Source organism: Schistocerca cancellata, chromosome 9 (assembly GCF_023864275.1).
Source record: "Schistocerca cancellata isolate TAMUIC-IGC-003103 chromosome 9, iqSchCanc2.1, whole genome shotgun sequence".
Taxonomy (NCBI): Eukaryota; Metazoa; Arthropoda; class Insecta; order Orthoptera; family Acrididae; genus Schistocerca; species Schistocerca cancellata.
In genome coordinates this window covers 305,998,618-306,023,037 of record NC_064634.1, presented here as the reverse complement: position 1 = coordinate 306,023,037, position 24,420 = coordinate 305,998,618, and the positions used below count along the sequence as shown (strand labels likewise).

General features: G+C 44.3%; 1 protein-coding gene across 1 annotated transcript in view; it reads left to right on the top strand.

Annotated features, from left to right (window-relative positions):
- Positions 1 to 24,420, top strand: part of LOC126101037 (prolactin-releasing peptide receptor-like) — a 990,136-nt gene that overhangs the window by 538,001 nt on the left and 427,715 nt on the right. Inside the window, exon 2 of the mRNA XM_049911700.1 lies at positions 7,707 to 7,858. Coding sequence (XP_049767657.1) covers positions 7,753 to 7,858 — 106 coding nt within the window. The 5' untranslated portion in view covers positions 7,707 to 7,752. The remainder of the gene's footprint in view (positions 1 to 7,706; positions 7,859 to 24,420) is intronic.

Here is a 24,420-nt window from a genome sequence, read left to right as displayed (position 1 = left end):
ATTATTATTACCATCATCATTATTACTATTATTGAGCGAAACATTATTAAAAGGTCTATTATTTGACTTGAAAGAGCTGTATTTGTATTTTCCATCAATACTTAAATTTTGCTAATTCGTGAAACTACAAGCTGTGATAAATACCTGAAGTCTATATTCCGCTGTAGTACATCAATTACATGCTATAATTATTTGAGAAAGAATGTTAGTCCATATTAAAAAATACTTCACAATGCTGGTAAAGTGTAGTGAAATTTTACATTCAAACAAGTAACTGAGTATATTTTAGGTTTTTGTAACCGTATTCTAGGTTCCAATGTTGTGTACAGTGATTGCTGTATTTACACTCCTGGAAATTGAAATAAGAACACCGTGAATTCATTGTCTCAAGAAGGGGAAACTTTATTGACACATTCCTGGGGTCAGATACATCACATGATCACACTGACAGAACCACAGGCACATAGACACAGGCAACAGAGCATGCACAATGTCGGCACTAGTACAGTGTATATCCACCTTTCGCAGCAATGCAGGCTGCTATTCTCCCATGGAGACGATCGTAGAGATGCTGGATGTAGTCCTGTGGAACGGCTTGCCATGCCATTTCCACCTGTTTCCTCAGTTGGACCAGCGTTCGTGCTGGACGTGCAGACCGCGTGAGACGACGCTTCATCCAGTCCCAAACATGCTCAATGGGGGACAGATCCGGAGATCTTGCTGGCCAGGGTAGTTGACTTACACCTTCTAGAGCACGTTGGGTGGCACGGGATACATGCGGACGTGCATTGTCCTGTTGGAACAGCAAGTTCCCTTGCCGGTCTAGGAATGGTAGAACGATGGGTTCGATGACGGTTTGGATGTACTGTGCACTATTCAGTGTCCCCTCGACGATCACCAGTGGTGTACGGCCAGTGTAGGAGATCGCTCCCCACACCATGATGCCGGGTGTTGGCCCTGTGTGCCTCGGTCGTATGCAGTCCTGATTGTGGCGCTCACCTGCACGGCGCCAAACACGCATACGACCATCATTGGCACCAAGGCAGAAGCGACTCTCATCGCTGAAGACGACACGTCTCCATTCGTCCCTCCATTCACGCCTGTCGCGACACCACTGGAGGCGGGCTGCACGATGTTGGGGCGTGAGCGGAAGACGGCCTAACGGTGTGCGGGACCGTAGCCCAGCTTCATGGAGACGGTTGCGAATGGTCCTCGCCGATACCCCAGGAGCAACAGTGTCCCTAATTTGCTGGGAAGTGGCGGTGCGGTCCCCTACGGCACTGCGTAGGATCCTACGGTCTTGGCGTGCATCCGTGCGTCGCTGCGGTCCGGTCCCAGGTCGACGGGCACGTGCACCTTCCGCCGACCACTGGCGACAACATCGATGTACTGTGGAGACCTCACGCCCCACGTGTTGAGCAATTCGGCGGTACGTCCACCCGGCCTCCCGCATGCCCACTATACGCCCTCGCTCAAAGTCCGTCAACTGCACATACGGTTCACGTCCACGCTGTCGCGGCATGCTACCAGTGTTAAAGACTGCGATGGAGCTCCGTATGCCACGGCAAACTGGCTGACACTGACGGCGGCGGTGCACAAATGCTGCGCAGCTAGCGCCATTCGACGGCCAACACCGCGGTTCCTGGTGTGTCCGCTGTGCCGTGCGTGTGATCATTGCTTGTACAGCCCTCTCGCAGTGTCCGGAGCAAGTATGGTGGGTCTGACACACCGGTGTCAATGTGTTCTTTTTTCCATTTCCAGGAGTGTATAAAATCATATTGCACATAGCTGCCATAAAATCAGGTATGGAATATTTATCGTATGTATTGCTTCACAAACTCTAACGACAGCCAAAATTATTCTTAGTGACGAAATAAAAAGTTACTAGAAATGACAGACTAGGAGAGAAGCCAAGAGAGAGAGAGAGAGAGAGAGAGAGAGAAAGACAGAGAGTCCCTACTGAGTTATGGGAACTCTGCTAGGGTGTTAGAGATTAATTAACGATGGGAGGAATAGTCGAAGTAGAAACTATTACTGAGAGATAGGACCTAGAATAATTTCAGCATACTGTAGATGATGTATGGTGTAGGCATGAAAAGATGCGTACAAGTGAGGAGAACCTTGATGACTGCATCAAACCAAGAGTACTGTTGCTCCAAAACGAACTGACGCTGCCATTAGTCATTTACTGATGGTTCACTAACGAGTGTGGATTCAGTTGAATAAAATGTTATAGATATTTGAGTTTTCATAGTGAGCAAGGACAAACTGGTAAAGACACGGGAAGGAGAGTGTGATTCGTAGTATCTAACAGTCATCCAGATTTTCGCGACTTAGTTAAATCTATTAATACTACGACATTTCCCATGCTTATCCAATTCGAGTCTGTCACGTCATCAGTGACCTTGTCACCGATGGAACCTTAGGGATTAATCTTTCCTTCTTTAATTTTTTCTGACGCTGTCACCACAGTTTCTTTGCTCAACAAAGTTACCTAACGAATTTAATGAACACACTTATAACGTAGTATTACTTCGTTTGTAGAGGAGAAATACTTCCTGTCACTTAATCGAGACTTTTTGACTTATGGCAGAGCCTCCTTGACGCAAAATAATAAAAATAGTTCGCATTACTAAGGAACTATTTGTCGTGGTCTATTAGCACCCGATGGGTTATTCGACGTTCACTAAGTTTCATAAAAGCCCAACTCAAAAATAGCGAATGAACATTACAGAGTAGTTCTTGCACTCTCCTGAAAAACGTCGAGTAGAACACCTGACACAGAAGAAACGAGCACGTACTGTAAAGTAGTATGCTTAATAGAACTGTCCAGCTAACGGTAGCCTCTTTCAGATGCTCCTACCACAGGTCTAGAGATTTATGCATGTTTGTTGGCGTCTAGTGGGGCGCAAGAGCATGATTTGATATTTATGACACGTGTCACAACGTATGGGCATACTTCGCGATCTAAACCCATCCACATAATAATACGCAACAAAAGTTAGCTCACCAGCAAAAGTATGAAGGCTTTTATGTTCCGTTGGGCCCACAGTATAGTATACGTAAATCTAAGACAATGAAAATGAAGGCTCCAAAACTAGCTACAGTAAGGTGATACATTTTAAATATTTTATACCACAGGCCTGTTTCAACTATTGCCATTATGAATTGAGCAGCGAAAATAATGTTGGTAAGATTATCTATACGTAAATCGCAGCTGTTTTATTTTACAGATGCATTGCTACTTACGTCTTCCGGGATGTGACGACCATATTGCATCTATAGTAAATTATTTTGACATGTCTTGGCAAATATATTATTTTTTTGTAACTATGAAACGGAAAAATACGTTTTTGCCATGCATCATGACACTTTAGTTTTTATAGTCTTCTTACTACAGTGCTACATGTTTACAAAGTATATACAGCTTACTAGAGATGATGTTACATTCCGTTGTTATTATTTTCCTTCAAATTTTATATGTACATATTATGTGTAAGTTCTGTTGATCATAAGACTATTTCTTTTCGTATTGTATTACGTTAATGAAGTTCACGTGATAATATTTATGTTTAAAATCTGCGTGATCATTTAGAATTCCGTGTGAATATTTCCTTGTATGAACATAAATTTCAATTTCTTCGAGAATGTTCATAGTAAGTCCTTTCGGTATTTTGTGCAATATTGCTAACGCAGTTTCATTTTTCTCTGCTTCATGGTGTTAAGTTTTCAGATGTTATAAGAAGCTTGACAGAAACTATCACTGTGCTTTAAATCTCATGTTAAAATTTCGTCCTATTTTGCCAATGTTGAAAGTGTTGTAATCGTCGCAAGTGATTATGTATATTCAAGAAGTGGCATAATCTGAGATTTTCGTTATGATTGAACGTAACTCGGTATAGGAGTGTTAATTGTAAAACGTAAAGGAAAACAAGAACAACATTTATCATTACATTAAGGAACGAATACGAAAAGTATTTGGCAAAAAGTAAACCCTAAGTCATTTTAAGCGGATGGCTTCACTTTGGAATACAATTTAAAAAAATTTCTAGAAATTATCGTTTATCATCATAGTAAACAAAGAATACAAGAAGAAATTGGCAAAATGAAACAATCATTTGTTTTAAGGAGACGGTTTGACTTTGGAACCACTAGGACATGCAGTTTTCAGTCAACCATCATTTAGTGTGATACATTGGGAAGCAAATTTGCATTCTTCCTAGACAAAATCACCCATCTCGAAACGTCCATGAATATATAATGACTGAAATACATTAAAGTTCTAAATACGAGCAAAACCTTGGGTAAAATGTAATAAATTTTGAATTACAACAACATACTGTCCCAGTAATTTCATTTATAAACCACTTACACAAGCAGTAGTACAAACTCAAATTTCAGATTACCTCCTCCATATGACCACTATAAAAGAAGAACATTTTGTCACTATCTCCTACAATCAAGTAGCACACGCTCTGTGCCGAGTTTTGCTTTGTACGCTATAAGTGACAGCTACAGTTGAAACTTCTTTTTTTAATTCTAAAACTGCTGAGTGAAACTGACGTACTGTCACTTTGCTTGTCTTTATCGTTTGAACACTGACCTACAGAATTTTCCCTGACAAATACACCTCAATGTTATTATATTCATTTATGACCCACAATGTACAAGGATAACGCAATCTGACTATTAATTAACACAAAAGAATGGGCCTGAATTAGAAGAAATCCTACCAATACCCCATACATTTCATAAGGCACTTACCTCAGAAAATCTTCATGACACGAACTACAGTAAGTACAACAAGTATACAGCACGCTAAATAAAAAGATTCTAACTACTGTAGACTCTAACTATTTACAGGCATGTGGTTAACAAAGGAGAAACATTTTGCTGCAGAGAAAACATTGTACTTAGCAGATTTTACCTTAATCATGTGACATCCAGTTCCAAAAATTACATAATCGCCCGAGTTCCAAAAATTATTAAATCATCCATGTCCAACCAATATTAAATCTCCATGACGAACACACGCCGACTGTCCGCTCGCGCTAACACTGCTTCTGACCTCCATGACTGCTACTTATTAACTTCTGACTGCGAGTCCTTCCAGCTACAGTGTCTCTGACATATGGCGCGCAGGGCTGTCAGTGACATTAATGCGGTATAAAGCGCTGACAACATACAAACATATAAACAGGCTACTTACACAGTGCATTACATTCATAGAAACATCTCACTGCGCCACTAGACGTCTCTGTCTTGCCACAGCATGTGTGGCATTATGCCTGTTTTCAAAAGAAGTAGGTCCTCGGGTGCTCCGAATGGCCAATAAAATGGTGATTGCAGGCCGAAACCACTGGTACTTAAAGGCTTAATTCCTCCATTCGCATCATATTGTAACTAAATGATGGTCATTCATTGTCTACGTCGGTTTCTAACTATTGCTTATCTGCCCTTTCCAACATAAAACCCTCCTAGCCTTCTTGATGGATTTATTAACTTTAATAAGCATCGTCGCTATGATGACATCATGTCTTGAAGGGTCGCGATTTTGCCTGTTTTCAAAAGAAGTAGGTCTTCGGGTGCTCCGAATGGCCAATAAAACGTTTAACCTGCAGTTTGTGGAGCGTGTAGTTCATACCGGAAGTGGTTCTGTGATGTTTTAGAGTGTTTTTCCTTACATGACTTCAGCGCAAATATTCAAGTTCTCGTGAACATAAACCAGGATGTTTGTGTCAACGTGCTCGATGACCAGGTGCTAACCTTTTTTCTACGTCTTCATCATCAGTGTGCTTTGGACACAGCCGTTTCCGAAGATGACAAAAGGTACGCCTATGCTGTTGACTCGCCAAACCAGCCTATCTTTATTCTTAGTAAATGTTTAGAACTACTATTTAGAACAACATGTAAAACGTAGCAGTAAATATCTCCACCACACGTTGGTGAGAGGGATGTAACAAAAACTTTCAACAGAAATTGAGAAATTTTTTTTATTTAGAATATAACTATTACAACATTTTAAAATGTTCTCCATGAACAATCATACATTTGTCCATCTTTTGAAACCACCTCAGAAATATCTCTGTCCAAGCTTCTTCAAGGAAGACTCAGAGTGCACTGTTGTATGCTGCAACAGCCTTTTCATCGGATGAAACACTCTGCCCACGACTTTTCGTCTTTTGGAACAGGAAGAAGTCACACGGAGCCAGTTCATTTAAAAAAGATGGGTAACACATTTTTCCCTTCGCTAAATAGTCCATTACTGTGTGTGCTGAGGCACTGTCAGGATGTAGAAGAAAATGCTCACTTTTGGCCTTTGGGTGCCGTCGTCTCCATGTGGCGATGACTTTCGGCAGCCAATCAGCCACATAGCACTCAGCATTGAGTGTGCAACATGTGTCCAAGGTCTCAGAGGTGCAATGAACCGCCTTGGTGAAGAAAGTAGCCATCATCATCTTTCCAGAACTCTAACTTCTCTACTCTTTTGTAGGTAGTTCCTCACCTGGAAAGCACCGTACTGAATACCGCCTCTTCATTCCGACGTCACGATGGTAAATCCGCGTTTCGTCACCTGTGGCGATACTGAGTGTGTTTTTGGACCACCCTTCGTCGAATTTTTCAAGCATAAAACGAGATCAATCCATCCTTACGTGTTTTTGGGCTTCTGTCAGGGAATATGGCACCCAATGGGCCTATCTCTTGGTTAGGCCTAAATGATCATGAACGATGGTCTGCATCGTAGTCGATCCAATTTTTAGGGTACCATCAATATTACAAAATACGAGATGAGGAGCATCTTCCATCATTTTCCTCACAACATGAATGTTTTCTTCGGCATTTGCCATTGCTGGGCGACCGGAACGATGTTCATCTTCTAGAGACTCCCTGAAAATCGGTGAAAGGGGAATGTTCATTAAAAACACATATTAGAGAAGAGTGGCATTTTCTGCATTTAGCAAGCACACTTCATGCACACATGACCACCAACTTCAGCATGTCCAGCCCGACATGCAGGCGGTGGCGGTAGTGTGTGCATGTAGTGTGCTTGCTTGTGCGTATGAATGGTGTGTGTCTCTTATTGATACAGGCTGTCGCCGAAATCTTTATGTAAGTATCTTTTACTTGCACCTGTCTGGAACTTAACATGTCTTCTTTACGGTAAGTAGCAATCTTTATTTTGCTACATTGTGGACATTCCTACCTAGAGTTTCCATTGTTTAACTTTTTTCTGTAGTCATTGCCCGAAAACCGCGCCATGACAGATCCAGCACTGCCTGTGTCTTAACACCATTCGCAGCATGGTTTGAAATCTAGTAGTGGTGGAATTCACGCGCGCACGCTCCTGAGGTCGAAAAACAACGCTCTTTCAGAGTTAAATAATCCGTTAGTCGCCACGCCTCTGGTTTCAGGCCTGATAAAAACTTACGTGTCAGCCCTCGTAGCATTTAATCATCAATCAGTGGCGTCGATCACAGGCAACAATCAGGGTTAGTGGTAGTGTTACAGATACCATCTTGATGTCTCCTGGGAGTGAGTAGGTTTTAGACAGGTGTGCTTTCTTTCTCAGTAATGCGATGAGTCCCGTTGCGTGCATATGTTAGTACTACAACCGCCAAATTTAGATGTGGTACTCAGGTTGTGTGATTAGTTAAAAGGGTCAGCGCCTGATTTTGATAACACGGGAATACGATGTGTGTTGGCAGGAGGGAGAACATCGGTCGTGGAGGCGGAGGCGGCGGGGGCGGCGCCATGAACTGCTCGGATATCGCGGCCGCCGCCCTCCCCAGCCACGCCAACACCAGCCTCAACGCCTGTCTGGAGCTCAACATCCGCGCCGTCAACGGCTCCGACGAAGGTGAGTGACATTCCCCACCTCATGATCTCGTATTTTCAGTGGACTCCATTAAGGCATCAGGGCGTAAGTCTACAGAGACAAAGCGTAGAGTGGTTGTCTGGCTGCAATCCTGGTGAAGATAGACACTCACTGCAACACGGACAAGGAAGGCCTGATTTAACTGTCGAATGTGGATGCTGGTATCTACCGTCCCCTTGATTGTATTCAAGAGCACAACGTATACAGGGTGTCTCCAACACGTACGTTCAAAATTACATGGGCGGTATGGCAGCCTAAACAGACAAGGGGAGTCACGGCGTTGGGACCACAGATTTACTTCAAACGTTGCATACTGAAATCTGATTTGGCGGGACAGAGCGGATCAGGTTGTGGCGAAGGTCAATTACTGTTAGTCATACAAGAACACACACAACTTTATCCCTCAAACCAATGCACAGTTTTCTCTTTAAAACAACAAAGATCAATTCGCGGCTGAGGGCCCAAGTAACGTCTCCAGAAAAAGTTTAAATGATTGCTTTTAAAACACCAGGATTTAGAGTAACGGATGAAGGCCTTACTTAAGTAAAATAGCAATACCTTCTCGGCTAAAGACCGAAATAACATTTCCGAACAGTTAAGGAAATTCTTTAAAAGCCAAGCATTTACAAATTCTGGCTAAAGGAAAATTCACGTTAATTCTTCGGCTGAAAGCCCAATTAAAAATTTTTTCTTTACATAATAAAAGAAAAACTTTAAAGATAAGCCTTTACACAGTACAATAGAAAAACTTCTTAAGAAAACTTGAAGTATCTTTTCGGCTGAAGGCCCAAACAATCACTCAAGAATAATTAAAGACAACCTTAAGATAAACGTTTACAGAACACGTCTGAAAGCCGTTTCAAGAATTCAGACAAGCCTTACAGACAAGGATTTACATATTAAAGCCACATATTCTGAAACAAACGCGGCTTAAGGTCTAAATGCAGAGCAACAAGAATTTTAAATGAAACATGGTTGAAGGCCTAATATTTAAGTTGCTATGAAGTTCAGCTGAAGGCCATATACTAAACATAAAACAGCCAATATTAATACACGGCTGAAGGCCTTGCACAGTACCTGCGACCAAATAAAATGACAATCACAAACAACAAACAGTGGTGCTCAGAAGTGTTCCAAGGGTCGGCCTTGGGAGGAAAACCTAACAACAGTTTAGCCAGGCAGCCAAGCGTAACACTAAATAATCTGGTGGCTGCACGACCTAGGGACGGCTGAAGAACCAAGCAACAGCCTAATCAATTCCACTCTGACGCAATCGACCGACTCGCTACTCCATTACGCAGACACCATTCACCTGCTCACCTGAAGTCACAGAAGCTACACACAGTTCCACGTAACCACTTGCACCAAGAACTCCGACAATCCTAAAACCAATCACGCTGGAACAACAAGGAGATATGACCAATCACACACACACACAGAGTTTCCATAAGCGGTTGTTGACCAAATACAAGTCATCCGATGAGACGACCAACCGAACGACCAACCAAGATCGCCCGCACTCAAGTTAGGCCTATGAGTGTGGGCAACGGTCGGGCCAGTGTCGGCTGTCCGGTGCTCACTGCAGCTCCAACTCGATGTCCGTTCAGAACTCGGAGACACGGCGACCCGGGCACACTGGCTCGGACCCACCCGTGCAGAGGTAACTCTTGCCCCGTCGGGGACGACATCTCTGCACTAGGAAGGAACCGACCCATGTCCGGCAAGATGACCAACTGACTTGGCCCACAAACGGTGAAAAGACCAAATACATGTCGCCCACTGAGACGATCAACCAAACGACCAACCAGCGGTCGTTCCCGCTCCAGTCTCCTTCCGTCGGACAGTTAACGTGTGTGGCCAGCGGTCTGCAAGTACTGGCTGTCCGCGCCTCACTGGCGCTCCGTCCCCGACTGAAGTCCAGACTAGAGTGCTGCAACGCTCCGTGTTTGACCGGTCACGGCTCGCCTGTTGACGGGGGGACCGAGCCGCTCGTGTCCGGCCCCACACGACTCGGCTCGGTCACGTACTCGCGCCATGTCTGTTGTCCGGATTCCGGACACGCGGATAACCGAGCATGACCGGTCACCGATGACGTCTCACCTCGCCTCGCCCCGGCTCGCTGCTCTGTACTTTACTGTACAAATCCAACGCCTCTCTCTTTTAATACAGAAGTAACTTTTCCAAGAACGGGTACGTGACACAGCTAAATTCATAAAGCATTTGGAAAGTAAAATGATATTTCAATACAATCGCGGATAGAAGACGAGTGTCATTTCCAAACAGAAAATATATTTTTCCTTTCATTAACAGGAAACGTTGAATAAGTGCTGTCCCTGTAATCTAAAAGACAACCATCTTCACAAAGAAAGCATACAAAGAACATTCAATATTTACAGACGTAACTTGTCATACTTTTCACTTGTCTGCTACAGAAACAAAATTATAGTTATTGTTGATCAGTAAATCACTAACGCGTCACGGATTTAACTGGCTGACATCTGCCACGTTAACTTCTCGATAATGCGCACCTAGATGTATTAATTCTTTGCCTAGTTCTCTGAAACCTTCACTGGAATCAGCATTAAAAGGTCTCACATCGTTAGCACAGATTGCAACACACTTTGCTGTAATACTATTTTTTATTACTGCCGGTATCCCTGAAGGAGCTGTACCTTTGTGAGGTTTCTTGCAACAGCGTTTCTTTAAATGAGTCGTTTCCGACTGGAAACACTCTAATGTTGAGCAATTTATGCACGATACGTACCCAGTAGACGCACTGTTTTCGTCTACAACCAACAGAAATGTACTCCATACTTGGCTTTTTAGACCTTCCCTTTCTTCAATGTGTAAACATTGGTTTCAGTCTTACGCCTTAACTGCACTGGCTTCCTCGCGCTGCATGATTGCAGAGAGAGAGAGAGAGAGAGAGAGAGAGAGAGAGAGACACCACAAATGAGAAGCCCGTACTGGCTGCAGTCTCACACGGATAATGAAACGTATAAAGTGTTTGAAGTTACGTGCTACGTATTCGGTCACGGCTTCTATGCTCGGTCACTAGAACTAGTGCGGGCAGCCTATCCAGTTAGGGTGTGCTCGCCCCATCTCGTATTTTGTGCTCGCTTACTCGGTCATGCAGGACTCTAGTCCAGACACACGACGACCCGGAAATACTAGTGGTCGCTCCAAAGATAGTAGGGTAGTGCGCTTATCGATAAGCGCTGCTGCTTTAACTCACGGGCAAGCAAACCAGCAACTTAGTGGCGCCAAAAAAATTGAATATGAAAGAGGCGACAGAACCATGAAAACAAGACGACAAGCAATAAACGGCATGACCGCGAGCCGCGCACGGCTCATATACCTTTAGTAGGCCATTAAATCAAAATAATGTGCACTACTCTAGCGATTCCAAGAAAATCGCAAGAGAAGTATGACGCGTCTATTGTGTAACTGATGTATCTTTGCGAAGGTACCGGCTTTAGAACTCATGCTGATCAAGTGGTTAGTGTTCGAGCTTCGTAAGACGACTGTGTATGAGACGACGATTGGACTCCAACTTAGTGCTGACTACATTTTTTTCATGAATGGTCATATTATTTAATTTATGTGACATTTAAGATGTAGCATAACTAAGAGAAACTACTTGTATTTGCATGACGTGTTAGTGAATTTCTGTTTGACTACTTACTACCTTCAATTAACTTAATTATTAGATCAAATATATTTATAACTATAGACAAATAAACGAAGAATCGCATAGAGCTCTCCTGAAAATGTATGGCTGTTGCGATTTGCGAAATCCCTTATACTTGCAATCTGGTAAGGTACCCGGAACTACGTTGGACCTCGACGCTTCGAGCTGTAGAAAGAGTGGCAGGTCCCATTTGGTAGTTAATCTGCGTAGCTGTGAGACGTTGTTTATGTAGGCAAAAAGGAATAGTGTTCGTGCATAGTTTTTGAACATCATTGAATTTACAATTGCACTACCAAACTGAAGGTGACTCTTTGAAGTTGGATTCGAACTGTTGCTTCACGTACGTTGCTCTTGCAAGACGGGAACGCTAACCACTTGATCACAATGAGTACACGGGGCTGGTCGCACAGATACATCAGGTACATAACAGAAGCGTAAAACATCTGTTGCGATTTTCTCGGAATCGCCAGAGTAGATCATCTTACGACTTGCACATTACGTCATTTTAATGGCCTACTAAATGTGTACAAAATTTGAAGTCAGTCCTTGATCCCAATGTTGTGGCCTCCCGTTGTGAATATTCTAAGTTGCATGGCCGGAAATTGATATTTGTGAACTGAGCTATTCACGTTTTCCTTGCGGTCACAACATACAGCTAGCTGCCGCATCGCCACTGGTGAAGTTATTCTGATAAAACAATACACAATCTATGACGCGTGCTGGTTAAAGTTCATCACCCTTCAGTTGTCATCATGAATTGCCGAAGATAGAACATTACTCGTTACAACAACTTACAGAAACGCGTCTAATAAAGGGAGCAGCCTGAGACAGTGAGCGGAAAGACGTGCTAATGTACAGAGATAAGTTTCCCTCAAGTGTCAACCGAAGTGGAAGAAATGTTGCAACATGCGTAGGAACTTAAGAGAAACTGCATTGGTCAGGCTACAGAGAGCTGACAAAGGGTCCCAACACAGAATTGTTGAAGCAGCAGAATTTGAGAAGATATTGTTAGATCGTGTGGAGGAAGATTTTAGAATATTTGTCGGCCAACTCGCGTGTACACTTTGAAGAATACATTGTGCTGTAACGATTGCGTGGGGTTGGACGGTTCTGAATTCAGATGAACAGTGTTCAGTTCTGCCTACAGATTATCCAGCACAGAAATTCATAGTATTTGTATTGTTTACGGAAGAGGACTCTTTTAACCGTGGAAATGTTCTCAACTGTTGCAATATCCATGTTTGCTGTCACGTAAATTCGCCCGCCATTCTCGTCTTAAATAACCGACATGTGTTATGAATCAGCGTGCGGGCTGTGGAGATACAATGTCATGTAACACAGTTTTATGGTGTACATAACCTGATGTTCATTCCAGATAGGTTGTCATATTTGTTAGAAGACTGCACTTATTGTCCACGAAAGGCTCTGCGCACAGTTACACCTCGATACTCCTTTCAGCAACGGAACAACCGGCAGCCTGATCGTTGGAAGGAAGGAGTGGGCATGCCTTGCGGCCAATACTATCGCAGAATCTCCCATTACTTTTCTCGTGTGTGATCATCAAATCGGTAGTGTATGGCATTTCAGTTGAAGCTGAAGAAGAAGTGGTTGGTATGGTCTCCATGAACAACAGGCATTGACGTAATTGAGATATTGCAGCAGAATTTTATGCACCATCGAGTACGCTTATTCAGTTAGATGGCCGACAATTTAAATAATTTTTAAAAGGTTTGTTTGTAACAAAAAGATACTCGAAGTTTACTTTTCTCAAACTCAATTCATGATGCACCACGTCCCTAAATTCTGAGGCTCCATTTTTGGGACACCCTGTACGTCACTATCAGAACTCTTCCCCCCACTTCCATAAGCGTTCAAAGTAACTCAAGTCATATTGTTCCATTTATCATTGTTGACCCGCATACAAAGAAGCACAAAAATATAATTATTGCACGCTCACTAGTCACTTGCAGTAAAGAGTTTGTAACACAACGAACCTTTTCAGGACGGTGGGGAAACACATGCATGGGCAGCTGAATAAGGCCTCAAAGAGAGAATCGAGTAGGAATCAACAAGCAACCTATCAGATAACAGATTCAGGACTCTTTGGTAACGAGCAACCCACGAGTGTATCCATGATTTCCCTATCAGTTGAGGTGCTCAGAACCATGATATGTTGAGATCGTAGCATGTATGTGTGGTGTCACCGCCAGACACCACACATGCTAGGTGGTAGCTTAAATCGGCCGCGGTCCATTAGTACATGTCGGACCCGCGTGTCGCCACTGTCAGTACTTGCAGACCTAGCGCCACCACATGGCAGGTCTAGAAAGACGGTGTAGCACTCGCCCCAGTTGTACGGACGACATTGCTAGCGACTAGACGTACGAAGCCTTCCTCTCATTTGCCGAGAGACAGTTAGAATAGCCCTCAGCTAAGTCCATAGCTACGACCTAGCAAGGCGCAGTTAACCATATCTGGAGAGAGTCTTACTTGTATTCACCATAAACGATGTATACCAAAAGGATGGATTAAAGTTAAGTATTCCCAAAGCAACGTACTTTTCTTATTAGCATTCATTGAGCATCCTGTTTCAGACTTCACGATATTCTGGGTGAGCTTATAGCGTGCCTATTCGGCCCCTTCAAAATAACACTGTGTCGGCACTTCTGTCGACACATAACAGTATGCATGCCCCTGAGATGTGTTTATGTTACAGTGAACCAGCTTTATCTCTACTGTACCCCTATACTGGTGTATATGAACATTTGTGGAAAGCTGTATCTCCGATTTCTCTGGTGTTCACTTCCATATGGGCGCAAAGCACGAATTTTCATTGCTGCAGGAACGCTCACTTGCTGCAGTAACGGTCGTTTCTCCATAAAAGCTGGAGGCTCCCGAAGTAATTCCCCACTACAACCGCACGTTCCATGGTTTCAGGGTCCAAGTCCGTAAAATGGACCCTGAGGATTTCAAAAGTTTTGAAAGTTACAGACCTGACTATCAATCCAAACTTTGATGTTTATGGTAAAAATGTACATTTCAGAAATTTTCCAATGACAAATTTTTCAACAATTGCCATGAACTGTAGCTTGAAGTGACACATTCTTCACTGGAGTAGTGGGACGTCACCATTTTATTTACGTCACATCGAGGGAGAGCACATTATGTCATTTCCCCACAGTCTGTATATGCCTTGCCAAATCTAGTGCCACAATACGTAGGTCTAAGCAGACATCGACCTTGAAACACAAACATTCAACAAAAGTAATAGATTTCATGCCCGAGGTGAAGACAGTTGTAACTGAACCTCAAGCCAGAGAATGTGCTTAATGAAAATGAGAATAACAAGGACTGCGGAATATTGTGACCTGTGATAATTGGGTATGTGCTGCATTTAGTATCTGTTCTTTATGCTCTAATTCTAGTATCACTTTAATTACAAACCACACAACAGATAACAGACATTATTTACACTAGCCTCTATTTGAAACCTTGTGAATTGACATTAATAATAATTATCCGAAATATTAATTAAATAGTAATCAATCTTTATGTAAGAAATGTACGATGTTGAGACTTGATTAAATAACATGTCAGACCTATGAGGCTGGTGGTTTGCCTACAAATTTGACTTTTACGAACATCTACTTTTGTCAAAAACTTTGTTTTCGGGCTTTGATCCGTTATAGTTCTAAGTACGTCATTTTCATTTCGAGTACCTTGAAATTTAAGTCACACTATAAACTACTGACAAAATTTTTGAGAGAATGAAGCTTCTCGGTACCACACTGGGGAATTAAAGTCTGAAACAGTCAAGTTTTAAGAGTTCGTACTTTTTAGCAATACAATGAGTACAATGTTCCCGACGGTTGGAACTAAGCCAGAACAGGAGATATGTGGTCAGCTCCTATGACTCAAGAGATAGACTTCGGGCCCTACCATCCCACGTAGCTGGCAACAGCTCTACTTTCTGAAGTTGGGGCAGTAGAGGAGTATGGCTCCAGAAAAGGCGTAAAAGGTGAGCCGTCGGCCACTCGCTTCGAACTTTGAGGTAGAATAGCAGCTGCAGTCTCGTAACCGCCACGGACGATTTTTGCTACAGATATTCACCGCATTGCACTTTGTAGCAGTTTGGCTGTTCATCATCTTGAACAGAAAGCAGCAATGTCCCTCGCGTGCTCACACTGTTTCGTTCGCTTGACGAGCCCGTATCTCGCTGCGGCCGCAAACCAATTGCGCCAGCCTATGGTAAGATTCACCGGAACCTGCCCATTTGTCACCTTGATCTGCTCCCTTGCTTCAGGATCGTAGTTCTGTGCACCTACCTGTTGTTTCAGAATGTGTTCTGTATCATCTACCATTGCATAATATCCGTGAATGCTGCTCTTGGCTAGGTATTATGTTTTACTTAATTCTAATTTAAGATTACATCAGTAGTTTTGTTACTTCTTATTTCTTTCGTATTATAATTGTGAAACCTGCACACTATTACCAGTGTCCAACAAAGCAGAGCCCCTGCAAGTAGGAAAACGTTACTGGATACGTAACCAATTAAAAATCCTGGCGGACTTTTAACATTCACCACGGCTTCAGTCTGGGGCAAGCTCCTTTAATTTCTGTCACCTCGGATAGACAGAGGTGTGGAAGATAGCGAGGTGAATAGCCACAAGTTCACATTGTTCTTACAGTTTCCATTTACTCATACAAATTGTGGACTGTGGTGTCACCGCCAGATACCACACTTGCTAGGTGGTAGCCTTTAAATCGGCCGCGGTCCGTTAGTATACGTCGGACCCGCGTGTCGCCACTATCAGTGATTGCAGACCGAGCGCCGCCACACGGCAGGTCTAGAGAGACTTCCTAGCACTCGTCCCAGTTGTACAACCGACTTTGCTAGCGATGGTTCACTGACAAAATACGCTCTCATTTGCCGAGACGATAGTTAGCATAGCCTTCAGCTACGTCATTTGCTATGATCTAGCAAGGCGCCACTACCAGTTACTATTGATACTGCGAATATTGTACCGTCAAGAGCGACGTTCACCATTAATAGATTAAAGTTAAGTATTCCACCAGCTACGTCCGTTTTTTTCTAATTTCTAATTTCCTTGTCCTGTCCCAGACCTCACGCCAGCCTGCGTGAGCTAAAACGCGTGCCTTTCGACTTCCTCTAGTAACACGGTGTTGGCTCTTCTGCCAACCAGAACATGGACCATAAGATTAAACGCCGTAAGTAAACAGAAAAAATTATGGTCGTCGAAAAGACAGATCCGGAACGTGAGCAAGCCAAATTAGCCTCCAAAGTAATAAAAAGTTAAAGAGTTACATACAGAGAGCAAAAGGAATTACAAAAGCGCAGCCGCGGATAGCCTAAAAGAGCACGCTTGGAGGTCATTGAGCCTGAGGTTTGAGTATGATTTTGAAATGCCTTCAAACGTTTACGATGAAATAAGGAAGAACGAATACATAGCACTAGTGTAGAAAAGCTAAAATTATTATGTAGACGTGTGTAATGTACAATTATTCAAGAAGACTTGTAGAATCTATGACTGAAATCTTGCCATTGGATTTTCGGGTCAGTATCATCCATTCAGTACTGGAGACACCTTAGAGCAGATAAATGTGATAACTGTTGTCACACTGTCAGATTCCCGCTCATGTACTAAAGCCTCTGACTTGAATATTACGCAAAATAACGGAAAAGGAAACTGACGCTCTGCCAGATGCTAACAGTTTGGCTTTAAAAAACCTCAAGGTACCAGTGGAAATCTCTGACGTCACATTAGCAAGCTGCGGTACAGCGACGTCTGTACTGTTGTCAGATTTCTTTGTCAACAGCACGTATCACCCTCTCCGCTCCCCTTCCCTTCCTCGCTCCCCTACCCTCCGTCCCCCACATAACCTCGCCAGATGAGTGGCAGGAATTTCAAAGCGGCATTATCTTTTTGGTCAGTGAAGATGACACAGCCAGCTGAAAGATTTCCACTTATGTTAATGTTGAGATTTATGACCTACTTTATCTTGATTACAATAATTTTTGACCCAAAAGGTGTCTGCCACGTAAACAAACTGTACATCGATAGGCCACTAGTGGTTTTAGCCACTACGAGGTGCATTCAACTTCTAGGGCCTCCGATTTTTTTTCTAATTAACTACTCACTCGAAATCGATGAAACTGGCGTGACTTCTCGACGTAATCGCCCTGCAGGCGTACACATTTTTCACAACGCTGACGCCATGATTCCATGGCAGCGGCGAAGGCTTCTTTAGGAGTCTGTTTTTACCACTGGAAAATCGCTGAGGCAATAGCAGCACGGCTGGTGAATGTGCGGCCACGGAGAGTGTCTTCCATTGTTGGAAAAAGCCAAAAGTCACCAGGAGCCAGGTCAGGTTAGTAGGGGGCATGAGGAATCACTTCAAAGTTGTCATCACGAAGAAACTGTTGCGTAACGTTAGCTCGATGTGCGGGTGCGTTTTCTTGGTGAAACAGCACACGCGCAGCCCTTCCCGGACGTTTTTGTTGCATTGCAGGAAGGAATTTGTTCTTCAAAACATTTTCGTAGGATGCACCTGTTACCGTAGTGCCCTTTGGAACGCAATGGGTAAGGATTACGCCCTCACTGTCCCAGAACATGGGCACCATCATTTTTTCAGCACTGGCGGTTACCCGAAATTTTTTTGGTGGCAGTGAATCTGTGTGCTTCCATTGAGCTGACTGGCGCTTTGTTTCTGGATTGAAAAATGGCATCCACGTCTCATCAATTGTCACAACCTACGAAAAGAAAGTCCCATTCATGCTGTCGTTGCGCGTCAACATTGCTTGGCAACATGCCACACGGGCAGCCATGTGGTCGTCCGTCAGCATTCGTGGCACCCACCTGGATGACACTTTTCGCATTTTCAGATCGTCATGCAGGATTGTGTGCACAGAACCCACAGAAATGCCAACTCTGGAGGCGATCTGTTCAACAGTCATTCGGCGATCCCCCAAAACAATTCTCTCCACTTTCTCGATCATGTCGTCAGACCGGCTTGTGCGAGCCCGAGGTTGTTTCGGTTTGTTGTCACAAGATGTTCTGCCTTCATTAAACTGTCGCACCCACGAACGCACTTTCGACACATCCATAACTCCATCACCACATGTCTCCTTCAACTGTCGATGAATTTCAATTGGTTTCACACCACGCAAATTCAGAAAACGAATGATTGCACGCTGTTCAAGTAAGGAAAACGTCGCCATTTTAAGTGTTTAAAACAGTTCTCATTCTCGCCGCTGGTGGTAAAATTCCATCTGCCGTACGGTGCTGGCATCTCTGGGACGTATTGACAATGAACGCGGCCTCATTTTAAAACAATGTGCATGTTTCTATCTCTTTCCAGTCCAGAGAATGAAAATCGGAGGCCTTAGAACTTGAATGCACCTCGTATATGGTTCAAATGGCTCTGAGCACTAGGGGACTTAACACCTGAGGTCAACAGTCCCCTAGAACTTAGAACTATTTAAACCTAACTAACCTAAGGACATCGCACACATCCATGCCCGAGGCAGGATTCGAACCTGCGACCGTAGCAGCAGCGCGGTTCCAGATTGTAGCGCCTAGAACCGCTCGGCCACCCCAGCCGGCAGCCACTATATAATTGAACCAAATTTAACGGCTATAGTTCATAATGCGGTATTTTAATACAGATACATACATATCAAGCCTTGTCTATATTACTAAAGGTTAAGATCCAAAAACGACATCACACTAAAACTTGCTGCCCAGACACACCGATGCTGGAGCATAAGACACTGTCAAAGCGTTAAAATACGCACATCAAAAAAAGTTTTGCATCACCTCCGTTCCGAGAGATCTGAAACCTGTGCAGAAAATTGGAATAGAGATCACCATAGACGTCATTTCCACCCTTTTTTATTGATCATGAAAACGACACGTTGTATGTTGTATCACCGGTACCCCTAATACACAGTAGCACGTCCTCTTGCATAGATCCATGCCTGTTTTCGTCGTGGCATACTATCCACAAGATCATCAAGGCACTCAACGTCGATTCGGCGTACATCCCTCAGAGTAGTTGGTGGGCCACTTCGTCCATAAATAGCTCTTTTCAGTCAATCCCTGGCATATTCGATAGTGTTCATGTCTGGAGAACACGCTATCCACTCTAATCGTGCAATGTCGTTATCCTGAAGGAAGTCATTCACAAGATGTGCACGATGGAGGCGCGACTTGTCGTTCATGAATACGAGTTCCTCGCCAAAATGCTGCCGATATGGTTGCACTATCGGTCGGAGGATGGCATTCACGTATCGTACAGCCTTTACGGCGCCTTCCATGACCACCAACGGCATTCGTCGGCCCCACATAATGCCACCCCAAAACAGCAGGGAGCCTCCATGCTGCACTCGCTGGACAGTGTGTCTAAGGCTTTCAGCCTGACGGTGTTGCCTCCAAACACATCTCCGACGATTGTCTGGTTGAGGGCATATGCGACACTCATCGGTGAAGGGAACGTGATGCCAGTCTTGTGGGGTCCATTCGGCATGTTGTTGGGTCCTTCTGTACCGTGGTGCATGGTGTCGTGGTTGCAAAGATGGACCTCGCCATGGACGTCGAGAGTTAAGTTGCGCATCATGCAGCCTACTGCGCACAGTTTGAGTCGTAACACGACGTCCTGTGGCTGCAAGAAAAGCATTATTCAACTTGGTGGGGTTGATGTCAGGGTTCCTCCGAGTCATAATCCGCAGGTAGCGGTCATCCACTGCAGTAGCAGCCCTTGGGCGGCCTGAGCAAGGCATGTCATCGACAGTTCCTGCTATCTGTATCTCTTCAATGTCCGAACAACATCGCCTGGACACTCCCCCCGTTGAAAGCAGTTCCTGGCACAAAGTAACAGTGCGGACGCCATCGAACGGCGGTACTGACCATCTAGGCAGGGTTGAACTACAGACAACACGAGCCGTGTACCTCCTTCCTGGTGGAATGACTGGGACTGATCGGTTGTCGGACCCCCTCTGTCTAATAGGCGCGATTTTAGTGACACCTCTGAATAGTCAAAGGGATTGTGTCTGTGATGCAATATCCACAGTGATTGTCTGTCTTCAGGAGTTCTGGGAAATGGGGTGATGCAAAACGTTTTTGATGTTTGTACATTGCACTCGGTTGAATATAATTTACGAAAAAAATGGCCAGCAAATTATGATATGCTACCAGGTTGCCATTAGAGAGTAAGAAACTTGTTCTCACATTATCAGTGTGTTAAAATACACTCCTGGAAATTGAAATAAGAACACCGTGAATTCATTGTCCCAGGAAGGGGAAACTTTATTGACACATTCCTGGGGTCAGATACATCACATGATCACACTGACAGAACCACAGGCATATAGACACAGGCAACAGAGCATGCACAATGTCGGCACTAGTACAGTGTATATCCACCTTTCGCAGCAATGCAGGCTGCTATTCTCCCATAGAGACGATCGAAGAGATGCTGGATGTAGTCCTGTGGAACGGCTTGCCATGCCATTTCCACCTGGCGCCTCAGTTGGACCAGCGTTCGTGCTGGACGTGCAGACCGCGTGAGACGACGCTTCATCCAGTCCCAAACACGCTCAATGGGGGACAGATCCGGAGATCTTGCTGGCCAGGGTAGTTGACTTACACCTTCTAGAGCACGTTGGGTGGCACGGGATACATGCGGACGTGCATTGTCCTGTTGGAACAGCAAGTTCCCTTGCCGGTCTAGGAATGGTAGAACGATGGGTTCGATGACGGTTTGGATGTACCGTGCACTATTCAGTGTCCCCTCGACGATCACCAGTGGTGTACGGCCAGTGTAGGAGATCGCTCCCCACACCATGATGCCGGGTGTTGGCCCTGTGTGCCTCGGTCGTATGCAGTCCTGATTGTGGCGCTCACCTGCACGGCGCCAAACACGCATACGACCATCATTGGCACCAAGGCAGAAGCGACTCTCATCGCTGAAGACGACACGTCTCCATTCGTCCCTCCATTCACGCCTGTCGCGACGCCACTGGAGGCGGGCTGCACGATGTTGGGGCGTGAGCGGAAGACGGCCTAACGGTGTGCGGGACCGTAGCCCAGCTTCATGGAGACGGTTGCGAATGGTCCTCGCCGATACCCCCGGAGCAACAGTGTCCCTAATTTGCTGGGAAGTGGCGGTGCGGTCCCCTACGGCACAGCGTAGGATCCTACGGTCTTGGCGTGCATCCGTGCGTCGCTGCGGTCCGGTCCCAGGTCGACGGGCACGTGCACCTTCCGCCGACCACTGGCGACAACATCGATGTACTGTGGAGACCTCACGCCCCACGTGTTGAGCAATTCGGCGGTACGTCCACCCGGCCTCCCGCATGCCCACTATACGCCCTCGCTCAAAGTCCGTCAACTGCACATTCGGTTCACGTCCACGCTGTCGCGGCATGCTACCAGTGTTAAAGACTGCGATGGAGCTCCGTATGCCACGGCAAACTGGCTGACACTGACGGCGGCGGTGCACAAATGCTGCGCAGCTAGCGCCATTCGACGGCCAACACCGCGGTTCCTGGTGTGTCCGCTGTGCCGTGCGTGTGATCATTGCTTGTACAGCCCTCTCGCAGTGTCCGGAGCAAGTATGGTGGGTCTGACACACCGGTGTCAATGTGTTCCTTTTTCCATTTCCAGGAGTGTACATTGCACTGGATTTTAATTTACTACCAAAAACTGACCAACACACTATTATATACTATCAAGTTAACTTGGACGAGTGTGACACCAAATGATTGTGGCAGATTTGTAATTAATGGTGGGAATAAAAAGTCCAAGTACAGCATTCCGACAGGCACGTATTCAAGTACGAGTATTTCTACAAGCATTTTTGTACACACACTATATGTTACATGCAGAACACCACTAAATTACTCTATTGTCCCAAGTTTACACAATTTCCCCCAACTGGGATAGGACAGAAATAATAATGACACCTTCATTACAAACAAGCAAAAGTACAGGAGAGTACATCGTATGGTCTGCGACATATCATAGCCGCTCGGCCTCCAGTGCCTCCTCACACACGCTGCCATTTCTGTGGCCGTGGTCTGCTGGCTAGAAACTCAGTTACACTGGACTGTGGATCATGGCGTGGCCATCTGCTGTGGAATGAGTGTCTTCCACGTAATTCAAGGCTGAGGAAGCTGTCGGATCACCTCATGTTAAGCCATTAAATGCCTGACCCTTCCCAGTGCCAGAAGCAGAGCTGATAAGCAACTGCTGGACTCCTACGCCCCTAGATAGAAGCTGCGTCTAAAGGGAATACAGATTCACCAAGAATGATATAATTATAATGGTTAAGAAAACTGTGTATAATTACACATCTTATTCAGGCAGTGTGCTTGGGTGAAGATGCTTCCATCTTAGCAACGTGCAAGGTACATTCTGCATACAAAGTCTGATCAAATGTATTTAGACACCCACAAGTGGACGTTAATACGGTGTGTGTCTACAAGTCCAATCACATCTCATATTTTAAAAAATTGTGACTGGCAAGACTGAGGCATGCATTTTGAATTTTATTCTAAATAACAGTGCAACAGAACCATTACATTCCAACATTGCTTAGAGTGTTGCATGCTCTACCTGTATGTAAGATTTCTATGTAAGATCTCTACATACAGCGAAATGAAGAGAAACATATGATAATTCTCTACAACAAGGTCTACATCACATGGAAGGATGAGGCATACACAATGTTTAGTAGCCACAACTATCGGAAGATTCAGAAAATCTGTAGTACTAGGGATTGCTTTCAATACACTCGTCAACCCTCTTCTCGACTATTGTTATGTGGAGTTGGATCATTATCAAAGAGGAGTGTAAGATGACATCAGAAAAAAATTCAGAGAATGGCATCGGAAAAAATGCTAAAGAAGGGCAGATCTATTATGTATTACCGTGAAATAAATGATATCAAGGACTCAGGATGACAATCTTATCCCACGCAGGTCCTCACACCATTCAGCAGACAATTTGCTTGATTGCACTGGCTAGATTTAGTGATTGAAAATGTAAACATTTTAAGCGGGTTGTAATATTCTTGACAGCAAATCTGCAGTTCCCTATGTTCTCGCCATTAACAAAGGTTCCTAAAATCTACAGTCTTCAATGTACACATTACATTTATTCCCAACACTCATCACCTTGATTTTGAAATGGAGTTTGTTTATCGTTGACACCATTTCTCTTTCCGTAATTACTACATCCCAGTATGACACCTATCCAAAACCATACCAATCCGTCTTCATTTTTCTATAGTTTTAAACTGCTTCAACAACTACGAAATTGCCCTGTTTCGTGACATGCGTGACAATGAAAGTACAGAGCCACTTCACATTTTAAAATTTTATTTTCACGGGATAGTAGCTCCCATAGCACTATCAAGGTCAGGAAACTCAGATAGGGCGATGGGCTTCCTCTCATTTAAGTTCCAAAATGCGAACAGTATTGTAGCAGTTGGCGATTTATAATCTCATTCGTATATTACGACAAGCAGTCTACGTAGATTTTGCAGGAACTTCAATGGGATACCATGGATGAAAGACAACAGCTTTCCGAGATGATCCTAGTCCCTATATGAGGGCGGTACCTAAAATCAGATGTGTAACACACAAGTGCCCCTTACGGTGTTCTGGAGTATACTTCCATCATTTAACCGATGCCCATGTTCCATTCATGTTCAAAGGATGTTTATTGGTAAAATCATAGTATTGTCAATAATATCACATTTCAGTCATTCGGTAAGAGGTATGTGGGAGGAAGGAAGTAATACATTGTCCGCAATGGACTCCCTTGGATTT